Raw genomic sequence first — 14841 nt, 5'->3', positions numbered from 1 at the left:
TTAGTCCATAACTTTTTTTTTCACTTTGATAGCCCTGATTTACCTGAATTACCCTGATTCCTGGATCATGTTACTTTCTTCGACCAGCCAAGTGCTACAGTTGATGGCACTGTGGTCTGAGCAGGATCTGGGGAATGAAACAGAATGAAAACATAAACACCCTTTTGCTGGATTGCTTTTCAGCTGAAAAAGTCTCCAGGTCATGTTCGAAACATGGCCTCACAAAACAGTTGCCTGAGGTCGGCATGCTATGAGATGAGGTAGAAGCAAGCAATGGGAGTCAGAAATTTGTTAAACTGGTCTTGTTGGTGCCCATAGCGCTGTGTGTGCCCTCAGAAACAGCTTTATCAACACTTTATAGTCCCACTGCACAGCATTCACATGTGCCTTCCTAGTCTTGCCATGTTATTGTTACGGTCCTCAATTCTGGATATATGAATCAAACGCTTGTTCTTCATGTCTCGTGAACATTACAGCTTATTTTTTTAAATATTTTTTTTTGTAATGCTAATGATTTCCTTTCTTTTTTCCCTTGCTCTAGTTGTGTCTGCTCTGAATAAGGCATGGTGTGTGAACTGTTTCGCTTGTTCAACCTGCAACACTAAGTTAACACTCAAGTAAGTTTATTGATAGGTGTGATGCCTTCAAAACGTATCGGTGGTTATCTTTACAGTGTAGATGTTGCTGTAGTTTAACTGTTATGGTACAAAAAACATAGGATCAGCACTGAGAAAATTGTGCCTTTCTTCCTCTAGCTCCATTTACTAATTCACATCTTTTTCAGCTGTCTGTTCAGTTCTTCCTCCAGTTAAGTCTTCTTAACTCTCCTCCTTTTCTGTCCCCTTATTTTTTCTGTTTAACTCCAAAGGGATAAGTTTGTTGAAATTGATCTAAAACCTGTCTGCAAACATTGTTATGAGAAAATGCCAGATGAATTTAAGCGACGCCTTGCCAAACGGGAACGTGAAGCGAAGGATAAAGAGAAGCAGAAAAAGAAAAAGCCAATCTGTCTGTAAACTTTTTTTCCTTCTCACCACCACCTCTGCTCCTTTCTTCTTTGGTTAGTGCTAAGGATGCTTTTATTTAAAATTTTTGCATGCATTCATGGCAATCAAAACCAAAATATTTTTAACACAACTGCAACTCGAAATAATGTTATTTCATTATCTTAGTCTGCCTTGCTCTACAATGAGATTAGAAAGGCCTTGTAAGTGACACAGCTAATAAATATGGACACTTGGGAAAAGGCTGCATAACTCGCATGCAGTACTGTAATTACTGTCTACAATGTATATAACCTCGTGGCAGTAACTTTGTAGATATGTATAAATTGGAGTTCTAATTCTTTGTCTGTGTATGTGAGCCATGATACTTATTTTTTTCAATATCCTTGCCATTAAAAAAGTCTTATTTTCTTTTTTCTTTTTTTTTTTTTTTTGCCTTGTCATTTTAGGAATAAATTCGTTGAATTTGATATGAAGCCTGTCTGCAAAAAGTGCTATGAGAAGTTTCCTCTAGAGCTGAAGAAAAGACTGAAGAAACTAGCTGAAACTTTGGGAAGGAAGTGAAGACTTTTCTGCTCTCCCTGTTCTTTATGGAAACGTTATACATACTACTCGTGGGGAGGGACTTTGAGGCTGCAATCAGATAATAGATTATGATGCATGCCTTTTAATCAAATTGAGATATTTTGAAAATTTCCATTCTCTATACATGTACATGTATACTTAGTTGTTGGTAAGTAGACCACACTTACAGACTAAATTAAATATCAACTCACCTGAAAGGTTTCTGACCCTGATAATGCCGTTGAATTGGTACAAGTCCACCACTGTTCACAGTAGTCTCTGTGGAATTTTAGATAGAGAATATGCTTGTGAATACCTGCAAAGACACACTTTGCAAATGTGTCCAACGTTACGGACACATAGTGTCATTTATATTAATGAAAGTATTGATGTGCAGATTAAGCATGAATATAAAACTTCAAGTGTCTAGGGCAAGAAACCAAACATACCTCACTTCATGGGAAAAAAAAAAAAAAAAAAAACAAAAACAAAAATATGCCAAGATTTCAGGTCAAATAGTCTCATTAAGGAGCCTGGTTTCAGATGGTTTGAAAAGTATCTTATTTCTAGATACAGTTACTGTACAAATGACCTGCTTCTGATTGTTTGTGCTTACATGATGAATCTGTACATCAGACTTAGCATGAAATATCTGTATGAAGTCTATATTCCTACTGCAAGAAATGAGCATACTCAGAACTACTTGAATTTTGCTATATTCCATTCAGAGTAACACATTAACTTTTATATATGCTTTTGCATTGTATTTACTTTTTGTGCCTTATTCTGCTGGACCATACATAACAGTGTTCCATTAAATATATATATATAGTTTTATTTTTATTTCATATTTTTATGCAGAAACTATATACAAGGTATTTTCAAAAGATAACATACTTTGCCTTAATTATTCAGGATGCAAGAGGAATTTTGTTACAAATGTGAACACCTGAGGTTTAAATTTAGCTTCTTAGCCTTCTTTAACTTCTAGAACAGTAATGGAAATGCATATTTCAATTAACTGGCAATATTACTTTTACACTGTGAGTGTAAATATATGTGGTTTGATCCTACTAGGATCTATTTCTTTAGTCATCCTCAAGAACTGAGTTCACAAGTCATCAGAATTCCTTATAACATACACCTGATTGTTTTATACCGTTGACTTCTGTTCGTGCACACCTGTTTTATTTTTCCCTTTTCTATTGAAAATGCAGTTACTCAGGAATTCCTGATGGTACTGTGTTACCAAGTACACGTGTTTTTTTTTTTTTCTTTTTCATACTAGTGACTTACACAGATTTTATGTAATTACATCATAGCAAGCAAAATTTCCTTTCCTGTTTATGGAGAACTGGTTGCTTCAAAACATCTTTCCAGTGTCATCAATAAAGGCTATGTTATTAACACTTGTATCAGCTCTCTTAAATGAGTGTTTGAGATGGGTGGAAAAGCAGCGAGGCAGCCTTTCTTCCCTATGCTTCTATCTGTGCCTGTGTAAATACTTCCTTATCCTGATTTAAAGGAGACATACACCTAACCTATGTATGCACTTTAGTTTTTAGGTTTAAGAAAGAAACTGCAGTTTGCTTCGTAAGGAACAACTTGGTTCTTCTGGCTGTTTTCTGAATCGGCACAGTTTAGGTTTTCCTAAAGAAAATACCTTGTCTGAGTTTAAAATGCATACCTTCCTACCACATTTTTCTCTCTCCTGTTTTCAATGTAATGCGGCTTTCACCTCAAATATCCAGTTTAGTATTAGGTAAGGTATTTTTGATTTTTATTATTGTATATGTTTATTCAGTGCAGTAACAGTTCTGTAGCTGAATGCAGTCCTTAACTGTGTTCATGACAAGAAGTCCTCTTCCCCCCCCCCAAAAAAAAGAGTTTATATAACTAGCCTGATAACACCGTTGGGATTTCCGACTGTGCCATGGGTTCAGGAGACCATTCTCAGCAATACTTCCTTTAAATTGTAATTCAGTTCTTCTAGGTTTTTCACACTCCACTGACTGTATGCACAGCCCTACTGTGGGTGGAAACAGTCCCTGACCCCGAGAGGCATGGCCTGCCTTGTGTGGTTATATCCCAGAATGTGGCAGCCTTGTTTGCACCTCCTCCAGGCTCCGCAGTAACCCTGTGGCCCAAACACAATGTTTTTTGCTGTGTTTCCACATTCTTGATCATGAAGACTGCGCTATAGTGCAGTAGCACCAAGGTGGTGGTCTATGTGTCAGTAACAGGAGTGTATGTGTTTCAGACCCCACTATGTAGCACTACGAGCATCCAAGGGTTCAGGGGTTCAAAGCCTGCTGCGTCACAGAAATATTTCAGAAGGATGGGGCTGCTACAGGCCAGGTAGTCCAAACATTTGCTCAAGGCAGGTCTAACTTCAAAGCTGCACCAACACTAAAAGTTGTACCCAGCCAAGTTTTGAGTATCTCCAAGGAAGATCTCACAAGCCTCTGTAGGCAATATGTCACAGTCTTTAATCACCCTCCAGGTGTTGGTGGTTTGTTTTTTTTTTTTTTTTCTGTATTCTTATTATTGGAGTCCTATCTCCAGTGGAGGGTTGCCCAAATTCACACTGCTCCCTCGGGAGTTGTCTTCAGAGTGAACTATCATTTAAATAATACCCATGGATTTTGTCATCAAGAGCATTATTAAAAGCAGTGCAAAACAGGGAGGGAGCTAGCAATTAGACAATTAACCTGGACAATTGCAGGTCTAGTGTTGAAGCTGACTTCCTGGCCTGTCAGCATTATAAATATTTCACATAGCTGGACATGCTTTCTTTAAAGAGGCTGAGTTTATTATTGCTTTTTGAACCGTGACCCCTACAAGGTCTCTCAAAGAAGGCTGTGGGCCTGGGATTTAGGAATGGATGCCTCAGCTTTGCCCCCTTTTTACTGCACGGGATCAATCATGCACGAGGAAGAGAGATTCCTTTTGAAGCTCCTGCTTAGAGTAACAGTAGGGAGCACTTCAGAAAGCCCAATGGATGTAGCTGTAGGGGGAAGGAGCTGAGCCTAAAGCTTTTCTGCCTCCAGCAGTGGCAAATCCTGAGCTCAGTTCCTACCAAGATATCAAGATGTGCAGTGAGCCAAGCTGGTTGTAAAGTTAGCACTAAAGATGGTCAACTGCTGTCCTGTCAGGCGGGCTACCCTCCTGGTGTTGCAACCACTAGGGACAACGTGGTGCCAATTGCACAGAGATGCTGACCAGCATCAAGGCACTCAACCTGGTCTGCATGAAGGCAATTTCATGTCATGAAAAGCAAAAATTTCCTCCAGTGACTCCTGAGCCAGCTCTCAGATTCTCCTCTGCACCAGCGCTAAGACCTCAGCCTGGCAGGTGTTGACAAACTTTGTAATCCTCGTCATTTAAAAAGCAGAGGGAAAAAAATGCTATTTCTTAATTTAAATTAAAACCAATGTGTAAAGAAATCACCATTAATAGGGCTAATAATAAAACAGAGGGTTAACTCTGGCAGGGTGTCAGGTGGCTGCTGCTTACAGAAACAAGGTGGATACTTCATTATTTATTTATTTATTTTTAATAAAGGTGGGAGGAGTTGTGGAGATGTCAGTAGTGCTTAGGTACAGCAGGAAACTTGTGCATGTCAGCGGGACGCTAGAGACTGAGGAGGGGATGAATTTTTAACGCAGCCTGCTCACAGAGATATGACACGACTTGGGGACAGCCCAGTGGCCTCAATTTGACCAAAGTGCCTGGAACTGGCAGAAAAACGAGAGGGGCACACACCTCCAGCAAGCTGGCTGCTGCTGGGAATTAAGCTGTGGGGCAACCGCCTTACGGCTTAAAAATAAATAAATAAATAAACAAACAAACAATAATTATAATTTTTATCTCGTGTCTCAAACTTTGCAGCCTGCGCATCTGAAGGGCTGCTCCCAGCTAGTTTCTGAGGGACCCTTTGCAAACTCATTTCCTGAAGCCCTGTCAGGGAGCCCCCAACGGCCGCCCACAACCGCAGCCATAACGGCCGCCCCGCGCATGCGTCATGGCCCCGCCCCGCCCCTCCCCTCACTGTGGCGCCGGCTCCTGCGCATTCGGCGGGGGCGGGGCCGCCGCCGGGCGCCCGCGCTGTGGGGGGCGGAATTTGCGTAAGGCGCGGCGGCTCCTGCGCACCCTCCAGTGGGGCGGGCGCCGCAGGGGCGCGCGGGAGCGTGCGCAGTGTGCGCAGTGAGCGTAGCGAGCGTAGCGCGCGCGCTGCGTGCTGCGTGCGCAGCGTTCCTAAGGCGTGGCCGGCGGCCGGCCGGGAGCGGTTGCGGTTGCGTCGCTGCGCGGCGCGGCGCGGCGCAGAGCGGGAGCCCGGAGCTCGGCCGGGCTCAGCGCTGCTGCCGTCGCCATGTTGAGGCGCAGCAAGGCCGAGGTGGAGCGCTATGTCGCCTCCGTGCAGGCCGCCGCGCCTTCTCTGAGAGAGGTGAGCGAGGCCTCGCCGCTTCCCTTGGCCGGTGGGGGGGGAGGCGGAGGGGGTCCCGGTGGGGTCCCGGGGGGGTTGGGGATGGGGTGGGGGGGGAGGGGGGGGTCCCGGCGTCGTGAGGGGAGGGTTGGGGCTGCCCCTGCCCCGCGGCGCCTCACGGGGAGGAGGGGGTTTATAGCCGCCTTCAGGTTTCGGTTTCCTTTACGTGTGGGGGTTTCTGGCCGGCCGCTGGCTGAAGCGACAGCGCCGAGGGAGGGGGAGCTGGGGGCGCACAGCCCCGCTCCCTGTCACCCAGCGGGCCCGGGGGGTGGCAAACGCCAGCCGTGCCCATGATGGCTGGGAAGCGCTCAGCCGACTGATGCAATTCAGCGGGCCCTAATCCTGAGGGATCCCGGCCTGCCCCTCTGAGTTGGTTTTAATCGGCGTGAATGTGCCCGAGCTAGCCGTGGTGCGTTAGGGACTGCCTGCAGGGCCTGTGCCTACCGTTCGTGCCTTTCCCAGCAGCAGCAAAGTTGTCCTGTGACTTAGTTTATACGATTTGGGCGCTGTTTAGGCTAGGCAGCGTCAAGTGCATCGCTGCCGGATTCACAGATACGTTTCCCACAGTTTTGATACTCCCCGGTGGACTCAACAAAAAATATTTCCTCTCCTTTTCTTGTGCTCAAGGCCACCGCGCGCGTTTAGTTTTGACTTTCAAACGATGCTTACAGCTGACTGTGTAGCACAGTCCACCGTGGGAATAGTTACTGGTTTCCTTGTTGTGTTGATTTTGGAGGGAAGGGTCTTACAAGGCTGCAAGTGTTTATTTTGAGGTTGCTTTTCATCCCTGTACACAAGGTATCAAGCATGAGTCCACTCTGGCGTGTCACTGATCCCTTGTGATACCTGAAAATATGGACTGAAAACTAGGAGGCCTGCTTTCATTTAAATTCACTTCTTAAAGTTTTACATAGATAACTTGGGGGTGGGAGAGGGGTGGGGAGTAGCGATTTGAATGTATTTAGAATGCAGGCAGTTGATTCACGTTTTGCGTCATTAGGCCTAACTATCTCCAGTATTTTGGAGTTCATAGACAAAACCTGCTTTTTTGATCCGATGTTGGGAGCTCAGATTTTAAATACATATTTGAAAATAGCTTCTACCTTGAAGTTTTTGCTGGTGACTTTGTAGTTCTCTAGCTCATTCCTTTGACTCATTTCCTCCTGCCCATGCTTCTCCCATCTTGCCCTCTTGCTTGCTCAGTTTTCTGTTTTGCTTTTTCTCACTTTCGTTTCCTTGTTTTATTCCTCCTTAAATACCTTTCATCTTTCATCCCCGGAACAAGTGTGTTCAAGTTATCTCAGACTGATGACATTAGAAATAAATTACTGTATCGATGCATTTTGTATATAAACTGAGAGTAGGAGGGATTTCTTAGTTGGGGAGAAAGCATTTACCTGTATTTAAACAGTTGTATGTGATATGTACTAGAGCAGGACTAAGTAACATCTTTTTGTTTACTCTGTCAGATTTTAGGGATTCTTTTTGCAACATTGTTACATTGGGGGGAAAAAAACAAACTGTATTTTAAATGTAGCAGACTCCCTTCTTCTACACTCTTTAGTCAGAAGTGTTTGTGAAATGTCAGAAGTATTAAGGCTTGTTGCTTGCTTCACCAGTAACCTCAATTTCACGTTAGTAGCCTTGGCCAGTTACTGGAAAAACATTGTTTTCCAAATCCCACATCTTTCAAAACCAAACTTTGGGTATGAGGAGCGGACTGGAGCTGATAACTAGTTATCAAATTCAGTCTCTCAAAAGTATCAGAAGGGTCTTCCTATTCAATTACTTTAAAAGTGTTGTACATCTAAATGTGCTTGTTGTGTGTTTTCCTTTCAGAAGTCTTTAAAAGGATTCTTCTTCGCTAAGTTGTATTTTGAAATACAGGAGTATGAACTGGCTAAAAGGTAACACGTGTTGCTGTGTTCTGCTATTCTGTTCTCTAAAGTACATTAGAAAAGCTAAGTGAATATGAAGTAGACTGGAGAAATCAAGATCACTATCATGCTGCTTTACAGTAGATGTGGGTATCAAGTGCTGTTTAAATCTTTATAAAACAGCAACTTAGATAATTAGTTACGTGATATTGAAAAACTTGCTGTTTGAAATGGCTTTTATTCCATTGTATTATGAAGTAATTACAGTTACAGTTTCTTTCTTTTTTTTTTTTTTGTTAATAAATACCAATACTTGCTGGCAAATAAGTAGTGTCTGTACATGTAAAAATAACGTTCTGTACTTTAAGGTCCAGACCAGTTATCTAGAACCAACCATGTCTGCATTTCCTGTATCACATGTTAAATTCCTGCCCTGGTTCCATGGAGGCTGGGGTTGAGGACAGAGGGACTCATATTATTGAGGAATATTGATCCTCTTTTTCCTGCTCCATAGATACATATCGACATACCTGAGTGTACAGCAAAGAGATCCGAAAGCACACAGGTTTCTTGGTCAAATTTATGAAGCTGAGGACAACGTAGAAAAAGCTTTTGGATGTTACAAGGTAAGTACTCCACCGACCTCCGATGTCCTGCTTTAATCTATTGTAAAGGGACTTTTAAAATCAATCTGTTCTGGACTTGACTTAAATGCATAGAAGAAAACATGTTTGTGGAAAAAGTGTAATATGTATGCTTTCTGTTGCCAAAGGTGTATATGACATACTGCAGAGGGGATTCTTCATTTGATGTGTTTTGCTTCATCAGTATTTTTTTTAAGATGATTCTTTTGTGACCTAGACTGGGTCTTTGTGCTACCTGCTACTAAATTCTTTCCATATCATACATTGCCCTTTGGACTAGGGAATTTGACAACAGTCACAGATTCTTAGCAAGGGCTCAGGTGACAGCAGTAATCTAGTTGCTACTGGAAGACTAGACCTAGGGTGTTTTCTAGTTGTTCGTATTTATTGCTTTTTTTGGGGGTTTTGTTTGGGGGGGTGTGAGATGGGGCAGGGCGAACATAATTTACATTTATTTATATGATTGCCCAATGAAAAATTCACCATCAGAATGCCTTTGTTCAGGTTTTGGGGAGGGAGAGGATGTGCTCAAAAGTTTTGCTGCCAATACATCCCAGCTTGTTGTAGTGTGTGACTTAATTATATATTTCTTCAAAAATGTCTATATGGAGTTAGACTAAAGGTACTTAAGAGTCCAGCTGCCTGCGTATAGCTGCTGGTGGGGGCAGAGTAGCTGGCTTCTGCGTTTTTTCCCTTTGAAATTCTTTCTTTTCTGAATTTTTGCTCTTTTGAGTTGCAGCAGATGTATCTGGGTGCTGTAGACTAGTGATGCATTTAGAAACTGAGGTCTTTCTTAACTTATTCAAAAAGTATTTACTAATAGATCTGTCTAATTTGAATACCTGTGTCTTTTCAATGACTGTTGTAATTTTCTTTCCCATTCTGTGTGGATTGCAAGATCAAGTTACCTTTTTTTTCCTGACTTTTTTTCCTGTGTGTGTGCATGGGGAAAACTAGCGTTCTGTGGAGTTGAACCCAACGCAGAAAGATCTGGTACTGAAGATAGCGGAGTTACTGTGCAATAATGACGTCACTGATGAAAGAGCAAAATACTGGGTTGAAAAATCTGCTAAGTTGTTTCCTGGAAGCCCTGCTGTGTACAAGTTGAAGGTAAATGCCAATTTCCAACCTCTGTTCTGTGACGTTAAGAAGCTTCTAGCATCTGACTGGAGGAGCACTTTTCCCGTGTCATCTTCTGTAAAACTCCTGGCTAAATTATTTTAGAATCTTGAGTATTAAATCTAATGGAATTAATATTCTTTAGATGTAATTCTTCTAGAATTTATTCTATTTTTCTAGATTTAATATTCTTCTATTTAAAGAAATGTTAATTTCTCTGCCATTTGACACTTCTGTCTAGCTTTCAAGAAAACTGCAACTGCAGGCTTTCGTACACTTCTCAAGGTTTCAGGGTTGATAGTCTTCAAAAATGCAGGAAAATCATGTTAGTAGTCACATCCAAGAAGTTAAGACTAGGTAGGCAGTTCTCTATTTATTGTGTGACTGGCAGGAAGGTATCAGGCCTGAGAACTCAGACTTCCTTGCTCTCTATGCTGCTTTTTTGTTTTCTAAATTTGGATTAAATACAGCAGAAAGTAAGGAATGCTCTAACTCTCAATTACTGTGTAAAAGCCTTCAGTCGCACAGTCTCACTTTTGCACAGGTATTAATTTTGTGTAACACAGCAGCAATGACACTTAGTCTTAAGATGTTTGTTTTAGACAGGCTATTCTGTGGCAGGATATGCTGCCTTTGAACCAAATGGTTTCACAAGCTGAACATACTATCCATAAGAGACAAATTCTGTTTTTTTTCCTTATTTTAAATGTTTGAGTGTTTCATTAAGCTTCGTAATAACTGGAAGCTTTTCAGCTTTAATAGTTCAATGTAGTTTGTGTGGTGGAGGCAAGAGTTGTCTGTTAATGTAGTTGTTGAAAAGGCCCACATGCAAGATGAAATATTAATGCGCTGCCTTCATGTTCAATAGGAGCAGTTGCTGGATTGTAAAGGTGAAGATGGATGGAATCAACTTTTCGACATGATTCAAGCAGAGCTCTATGCAAGACCAGATGATATCTACATTAACATCAGACTAGTTACACTCTACCGCTCAAATAATAGGCTAAGAGATGCTGTTCTCCATTGTCAGGAAGCAAAGAAGAAAATACCTTTGCAGTCAAGCTTGGAATGGTGCTCCTGTGTCATAGAGACATTTGAGGTGTGTAATCATATTTTGATATTGTAATTATCTTCCATATCCTTTAAACTGGATAGTTTGTGTCTCTTAGTTAGTTACACTGACAGCTGTTTCGCAAGTGATTTAACTCCTTCAAATGCAAATTAGTGGAACCACTCAAATTACAAAGTACTTCTTTGGAGTTTTCTTCCTAGAGTTAAATGTTACGGAGTTGTTTAGTTTCTAATTTCAGGGACCAAACTGTTCAGGCAAATAGTTCCCTGGAATTTTGCTGTTGAAGAATATCTCAGTAGTGGAAATAGATTACGCATTAAATGATAATGATTTGTTTTGGAGAAGTACTGTCTTTGCCTTTATGGAAGGATGACTGTTCCTTATCCTCTGAACCTTCTTCTTTAGGAATACCTGGAATCTGTACAAGACTTGGAGTCTGATAAAAGTAATTGGAAAACTATCAAGAAGGATCATCTGCTGGCCTATTGCAGCTTTCTTAAAGTGACGCTATCTTCTAGAGACATGCAAGAATGCAGAAGTGCATTCGAAAGGTATTGTTTTAACTTCTCTGTATTTAAAGCAAAACAAAAAAACTATGAATTGCATGTATTTTTCTAGGTTGCAAAACAAGCTTCAATTTCATTGTGTAACCAGTTTGTGGATGGGAGAGGAGACTCTGTTTTAGAATAAAGAAAGGTTCCTAATAGGCTTGAGCCCCAAGCCATAAGTCTTGTTTGAGTAGTCAGCCCATAACCATGAGGAAGACTCAATATTATCTTGGGTCAATTACCTTCTTGCCCTTCAGTAAGAGAATGTTCTGTACCTCAGCAACTGTCTCATTAAAATTTCCCAGATGCTTGTGTATCAGCTTTGTCCTGGTCAAGTTAACGCAATACGTGCTGGAATAATTAAAAACTTTAGGTATATAATATAATTGGAAGGGAGGAAGCTGCCTGCAGTAAGAACATTCACCTTCAGAGAAAACTGGATAGTGTTTCAGGGCTAGCTGGTTTCAAGGCATATCGTCTGTGTCACAGGTGAAGTAGTATAAAACAACATTTGTAGCCAATTTGTTGATGAAGAGCTATGTTCCCTTAGATCTACGTTCTCTTCTATCTGTTACCTTCTCCGGAGACGTTCAAGACCCATCTGGATGTCTACCTGTGCAATTTGCTCTAGGGAAATCTGCTTTGGCAGGGGGGTTGGACCCAATGATCTCTCAAGGTCCCTTCCAACCCCTACAGTTCTGTGATTCCCTTTCTCACTAACTTCTATTGTCATAGCTTTGTTCCTTGCTTAGATGATGATTGTTACCTTTTTTTTTTTTAAAAACAAAAACAAAAACAAACAATGTTCTTCGGTCTGCTCTTCTTGAATGAGTATATGAAGCAATACAGGTAATGGTTGAGGAATAGGTAATGTCCAAAGACATTTTCATTTCTCCCCCCCCCCCCCCAACGTTGACCATAAACATGTAGTCGTTCTTCTAACATTTCCTTAGAGTCCTTCAAGGTACTTAGATCTGAAGCACTTCTGGATCGTGGCAATGTTAACAGCTATTATAGTTTTGTTAGGTTACTGAAAGAGTGTGTTGACTGTTTATTGGAAAGCTGCTCCTGAGTGGAGATTATTTACTGGCCTGCAGCTATTCAGATTGCTGCAGTACCTCTTATTTGGAAGAACCGGTCTAACTGTATTTTGGTCTGTCCTTTTGGTAAGTGAAGTGAATTTTACTTCAACAAACAAAGCTGAGAGCTTTAGGAGTTTGAGACAGTTACTCTGCCTTCTAGTTAACTCGAGTTACTCGATTCACGGTTAAATAACACCGACCCAAATCATGCTATAGCTTTTACCAGGACTTTGCTCAGAATGAGTCTTTTCTATGTTTTAGCCTTGATCGTGTGCTTCACTCAGTGAAAACCTATGTGAATGGGACTGACGAGTTATCTCGTACCTTCATTGAAATGAAAGGACAGTTATACATGTATGCAGGAACCTTGCTACTGAAAATGGCTCAGGAGAATGAGGCACAGTGGAGAGAGGCGTGTGAACTGGCAGCATTGTGTTACTTGATAAGTTTCCAGGTAAGTTGTTTTTTAGTGTATGCCTTTAGTTGATGCGGTTCTTGGAATGCTCTGTTAAACATCTGTATTCTGAAAATTAATTAGTGTTTGTAAGACTCCCTCCTCACCAAATCTTATTATTCCACAATTCTTTAAAAGATTTCAAGTGACATCACTAGAATAAAAGTGTATCGTCAACTGTGCTTTTCTTGTCAAAAGTAAATTGACTCTTAAAGGCTAATGAGTGTATTTTCTGCAGTCTGTTCTTTTCTGCAATACAGCTGAAAACATAATGAATAGTAAGCTTATTGGTGTAAGGAGGGAAGAAGATGAACTGAGTAACTCCCATATTCTTGCTTAGACAGCAGAACTAAAAAAGTGTGCTATTTGCAATAGATGCATTTGTCCACCTCATATATTTCCAAGGATATGTTATATAGTACCTTCAGAATTGGTGCATTTTTCTTATTTTTTTTGTTTGTTTCCTAACTTTTGAGACTAATTTAAGTGATCTGCTTTGTATAGTAAAGAAGCTATAACAATTCTTCACCAGGTTCCTAAACCAAAGTCAAAACTAATAAAAGGGGAGCATACTGGACAAGATACGCTGGAAATGTTGGCCTGTGATCGGAAAAGCCAGTCTGGTAATGAAAAATAATTAAAATCCCTTAGTTCCATTTTAGTCTTATGAATAGCTACTTTAAGAATCAAGTGACTCTTGTTAAAGAATACACGTTGTGTCTTGAAAAACACAGTAATACTCTCTGGATTCTGACTACATATAAAATGCAAAATAGTAGTTTGATCCTGACATCTAATGTTTTCTTCCTCCTCTTCAGCATGGTGGCAGACTTCATTCTTTCTTTTCAAGTGAGCTTTTTCTTTTTATCTCCAGGACACTAAAGTAGAATTGAACTTTTTAGCATTTCCTAATCTGAAAATGGCTTCTGCCTGCTGGTTCTATTTTACAAGTATTGTTAGCCCAAGCATAAAAGAAAATACTACTGTTTCTCTGTCCTTTCCATCCCCTTATTTGTTCATCAGGGTTGCTGTTTCTATTGCTAAGCTTAGGCAGGCTTTCAATCTACATGCTCTATAGCCCCTAGATGAAAACAAACAAGAAAAAAAAAAACAATAGAACAGTAGACATCAGGTTGAATTGTTCCAGAATGGATTTTGATAAGATCAACTCCGACTTGTGTTATAGCTACTTATTTTGAATACAGTTGCAATGCCCCTAGAACAATAATTAAAAAAAAAAAAAAAAAAAAAAAAACACTCTCTAAATCCAGTTCTCCAGGAAAACCAATGCCTTGGGACTGGTGTCACTAAAGGCTTAGAAAGCCTATATGCTGAAACACTGACCTAATTACAGAGAGGATATAACTTACCAGTTTGTGAGTTTCATAAGGGGAAATCTTGATTCTCAGCCTCCAGTAGCAAGAACAGCCCACTGTATCAAATGTTACTTTCCTTAATGAAGTTCACTCTTTTATCTATGTGATGTTTTTGTTTTCTAGGCCATATGCTGCTGAAATTGAGCCATGGCAAGGAAGACTTCCTGAAAGAGGTAGTGGAATCTTTGGCAAACAAAAGTGGTTCATCTACACTATTTGATCATCTCTTCAAGAGTGGAGTTTCCAGAGAGAGGTCTTTCCTTGGTACAGAGGATATCGGAAATATCAGTACGCAAGCACCAGTGCAAGTGGAACTTCATAAATATGATGCTGGTAAGAGGTGTTACTCTCTGAAACTCAGCATAAACATGACTGTCTGTACCAGAGGTTCTTCTAGAAATACTTAGTATTGCAGTAAGAGACAGATAGCAACACTGAACAGCTAGTATGGCCCTAATCACTCCAAAAGAGTGATATGTAAGGAGTTTCAATTTATGCTGTAACATGTTGCTGAGAAGCAGTATTGTTATGCTTGGTTCTTAAGAATCTGTCACATACTTCCCTACTTCTATCCTTTCTGTGTTCTCTAGCTTGTTCTGATCCATTTTCATTTGC

The 14841-nt window shown here is 40.8% G+C and overlaps 2 protein-coding genes across 24 annotated transcripts in view; both read left to right on the top strand.

Annotated features, from left to right (window-relative positions):
- Positions 1 to 2983, top strand: part of LIMS1 (LIM zinc finger domain containing 1) — a 63925-nt gene extending 60942 nt beyond the window's left edge. For 12 of the 19 annotated variants that reach the window (XM_084515609.1, XM_084515604.1, XM_084515595.1 and 9 more), the window contains 2 exons: positions 542 to 617; positions 1454 to 2983. In XM_084515609.1, coding sequence (XP_084371735.1) covers positions 542 to 617; positions 1454 to 1568 — 191 coding nt within the window. In that variant the 3' untranslated portion in view covers positions 1569 to 2983. Of the gene's footprint in view, positions 1 to 541; positions 618 to 868; positions 1061 to 1453 lie in introns of all 19 variants that reach the window. The other 7 variants (XM_084515607.1, XM_084515592.1, XM_084515594.1 and 4 more) reach the window with 1 other exon arrangement.
- A 2790-nt stretch (positions 2984 to 5773) lies between these two features.
- RGPD4 (RANBP2 like and GRIP domain containing 4) overlaps positions 5774 to 14841 on the top strand; it is a 48389-nt gene continuing 39321 nt past the window's right edge. For 3 of the 5 annotated variants that reach the window (XM_084514796.1, XM_084514795.1, XM_084514794.1), the window contains exons 1-9: positions 5774 to 6015; positions 7894 to 7961; positions 8446 to 8557; positions 9533 to 9685; positions 10563 to 10793; positions 11172 to 11317; positions 12658 to 12850; positions 13383 to 13473; positions 14350 to 14559. In XM_084514796.1, coding sequence (XP_084370922.1) covers positions 5941 to 6015; positions 7894 to 7961; positions 8446 to 8557; positions 9533 to 9685; positions 10563 to 10793; positions 11172 to 11317; positions 12658 to 12850; positions 13383 to 13473; positions 14350 to 14559 — 1279 coding nt within the window. In that variant the 5' untranslated portion in view covers positions 5774 to 5940. The remainder of the gene's footprint in view (positions 6016 to 7893; positions 7962 to 8445; positions 8558 to 9532; positions 9686 to 10562; positions 10794 to 11171; positions 11318 to 12657; positions 12851 to 13382; positions 13474 to 14349; positions 14560 to 14841) is intronic. The other 2 variants (XM_084514798.1, XM_084514797.1) reach the window with 1 other exon arrangement.

The sequence above is a fragment of the Aythya ferina genome (genome assembly GCF_964211825.1).
Source record: "Aythya ferina genome assembly, chromosome: 1".
NCBI classification, from domain to species: Eukaryota; Metazoa; Chordata; class Aves; order Anseriformes; family Anatidae; genus Aythya; species Aythya ferina.
The sequence above is the reverse complement of the archived record's forward strand: the minus strand, read 5'-3'. Positions and strand labels throughout refer to the sequence as shown.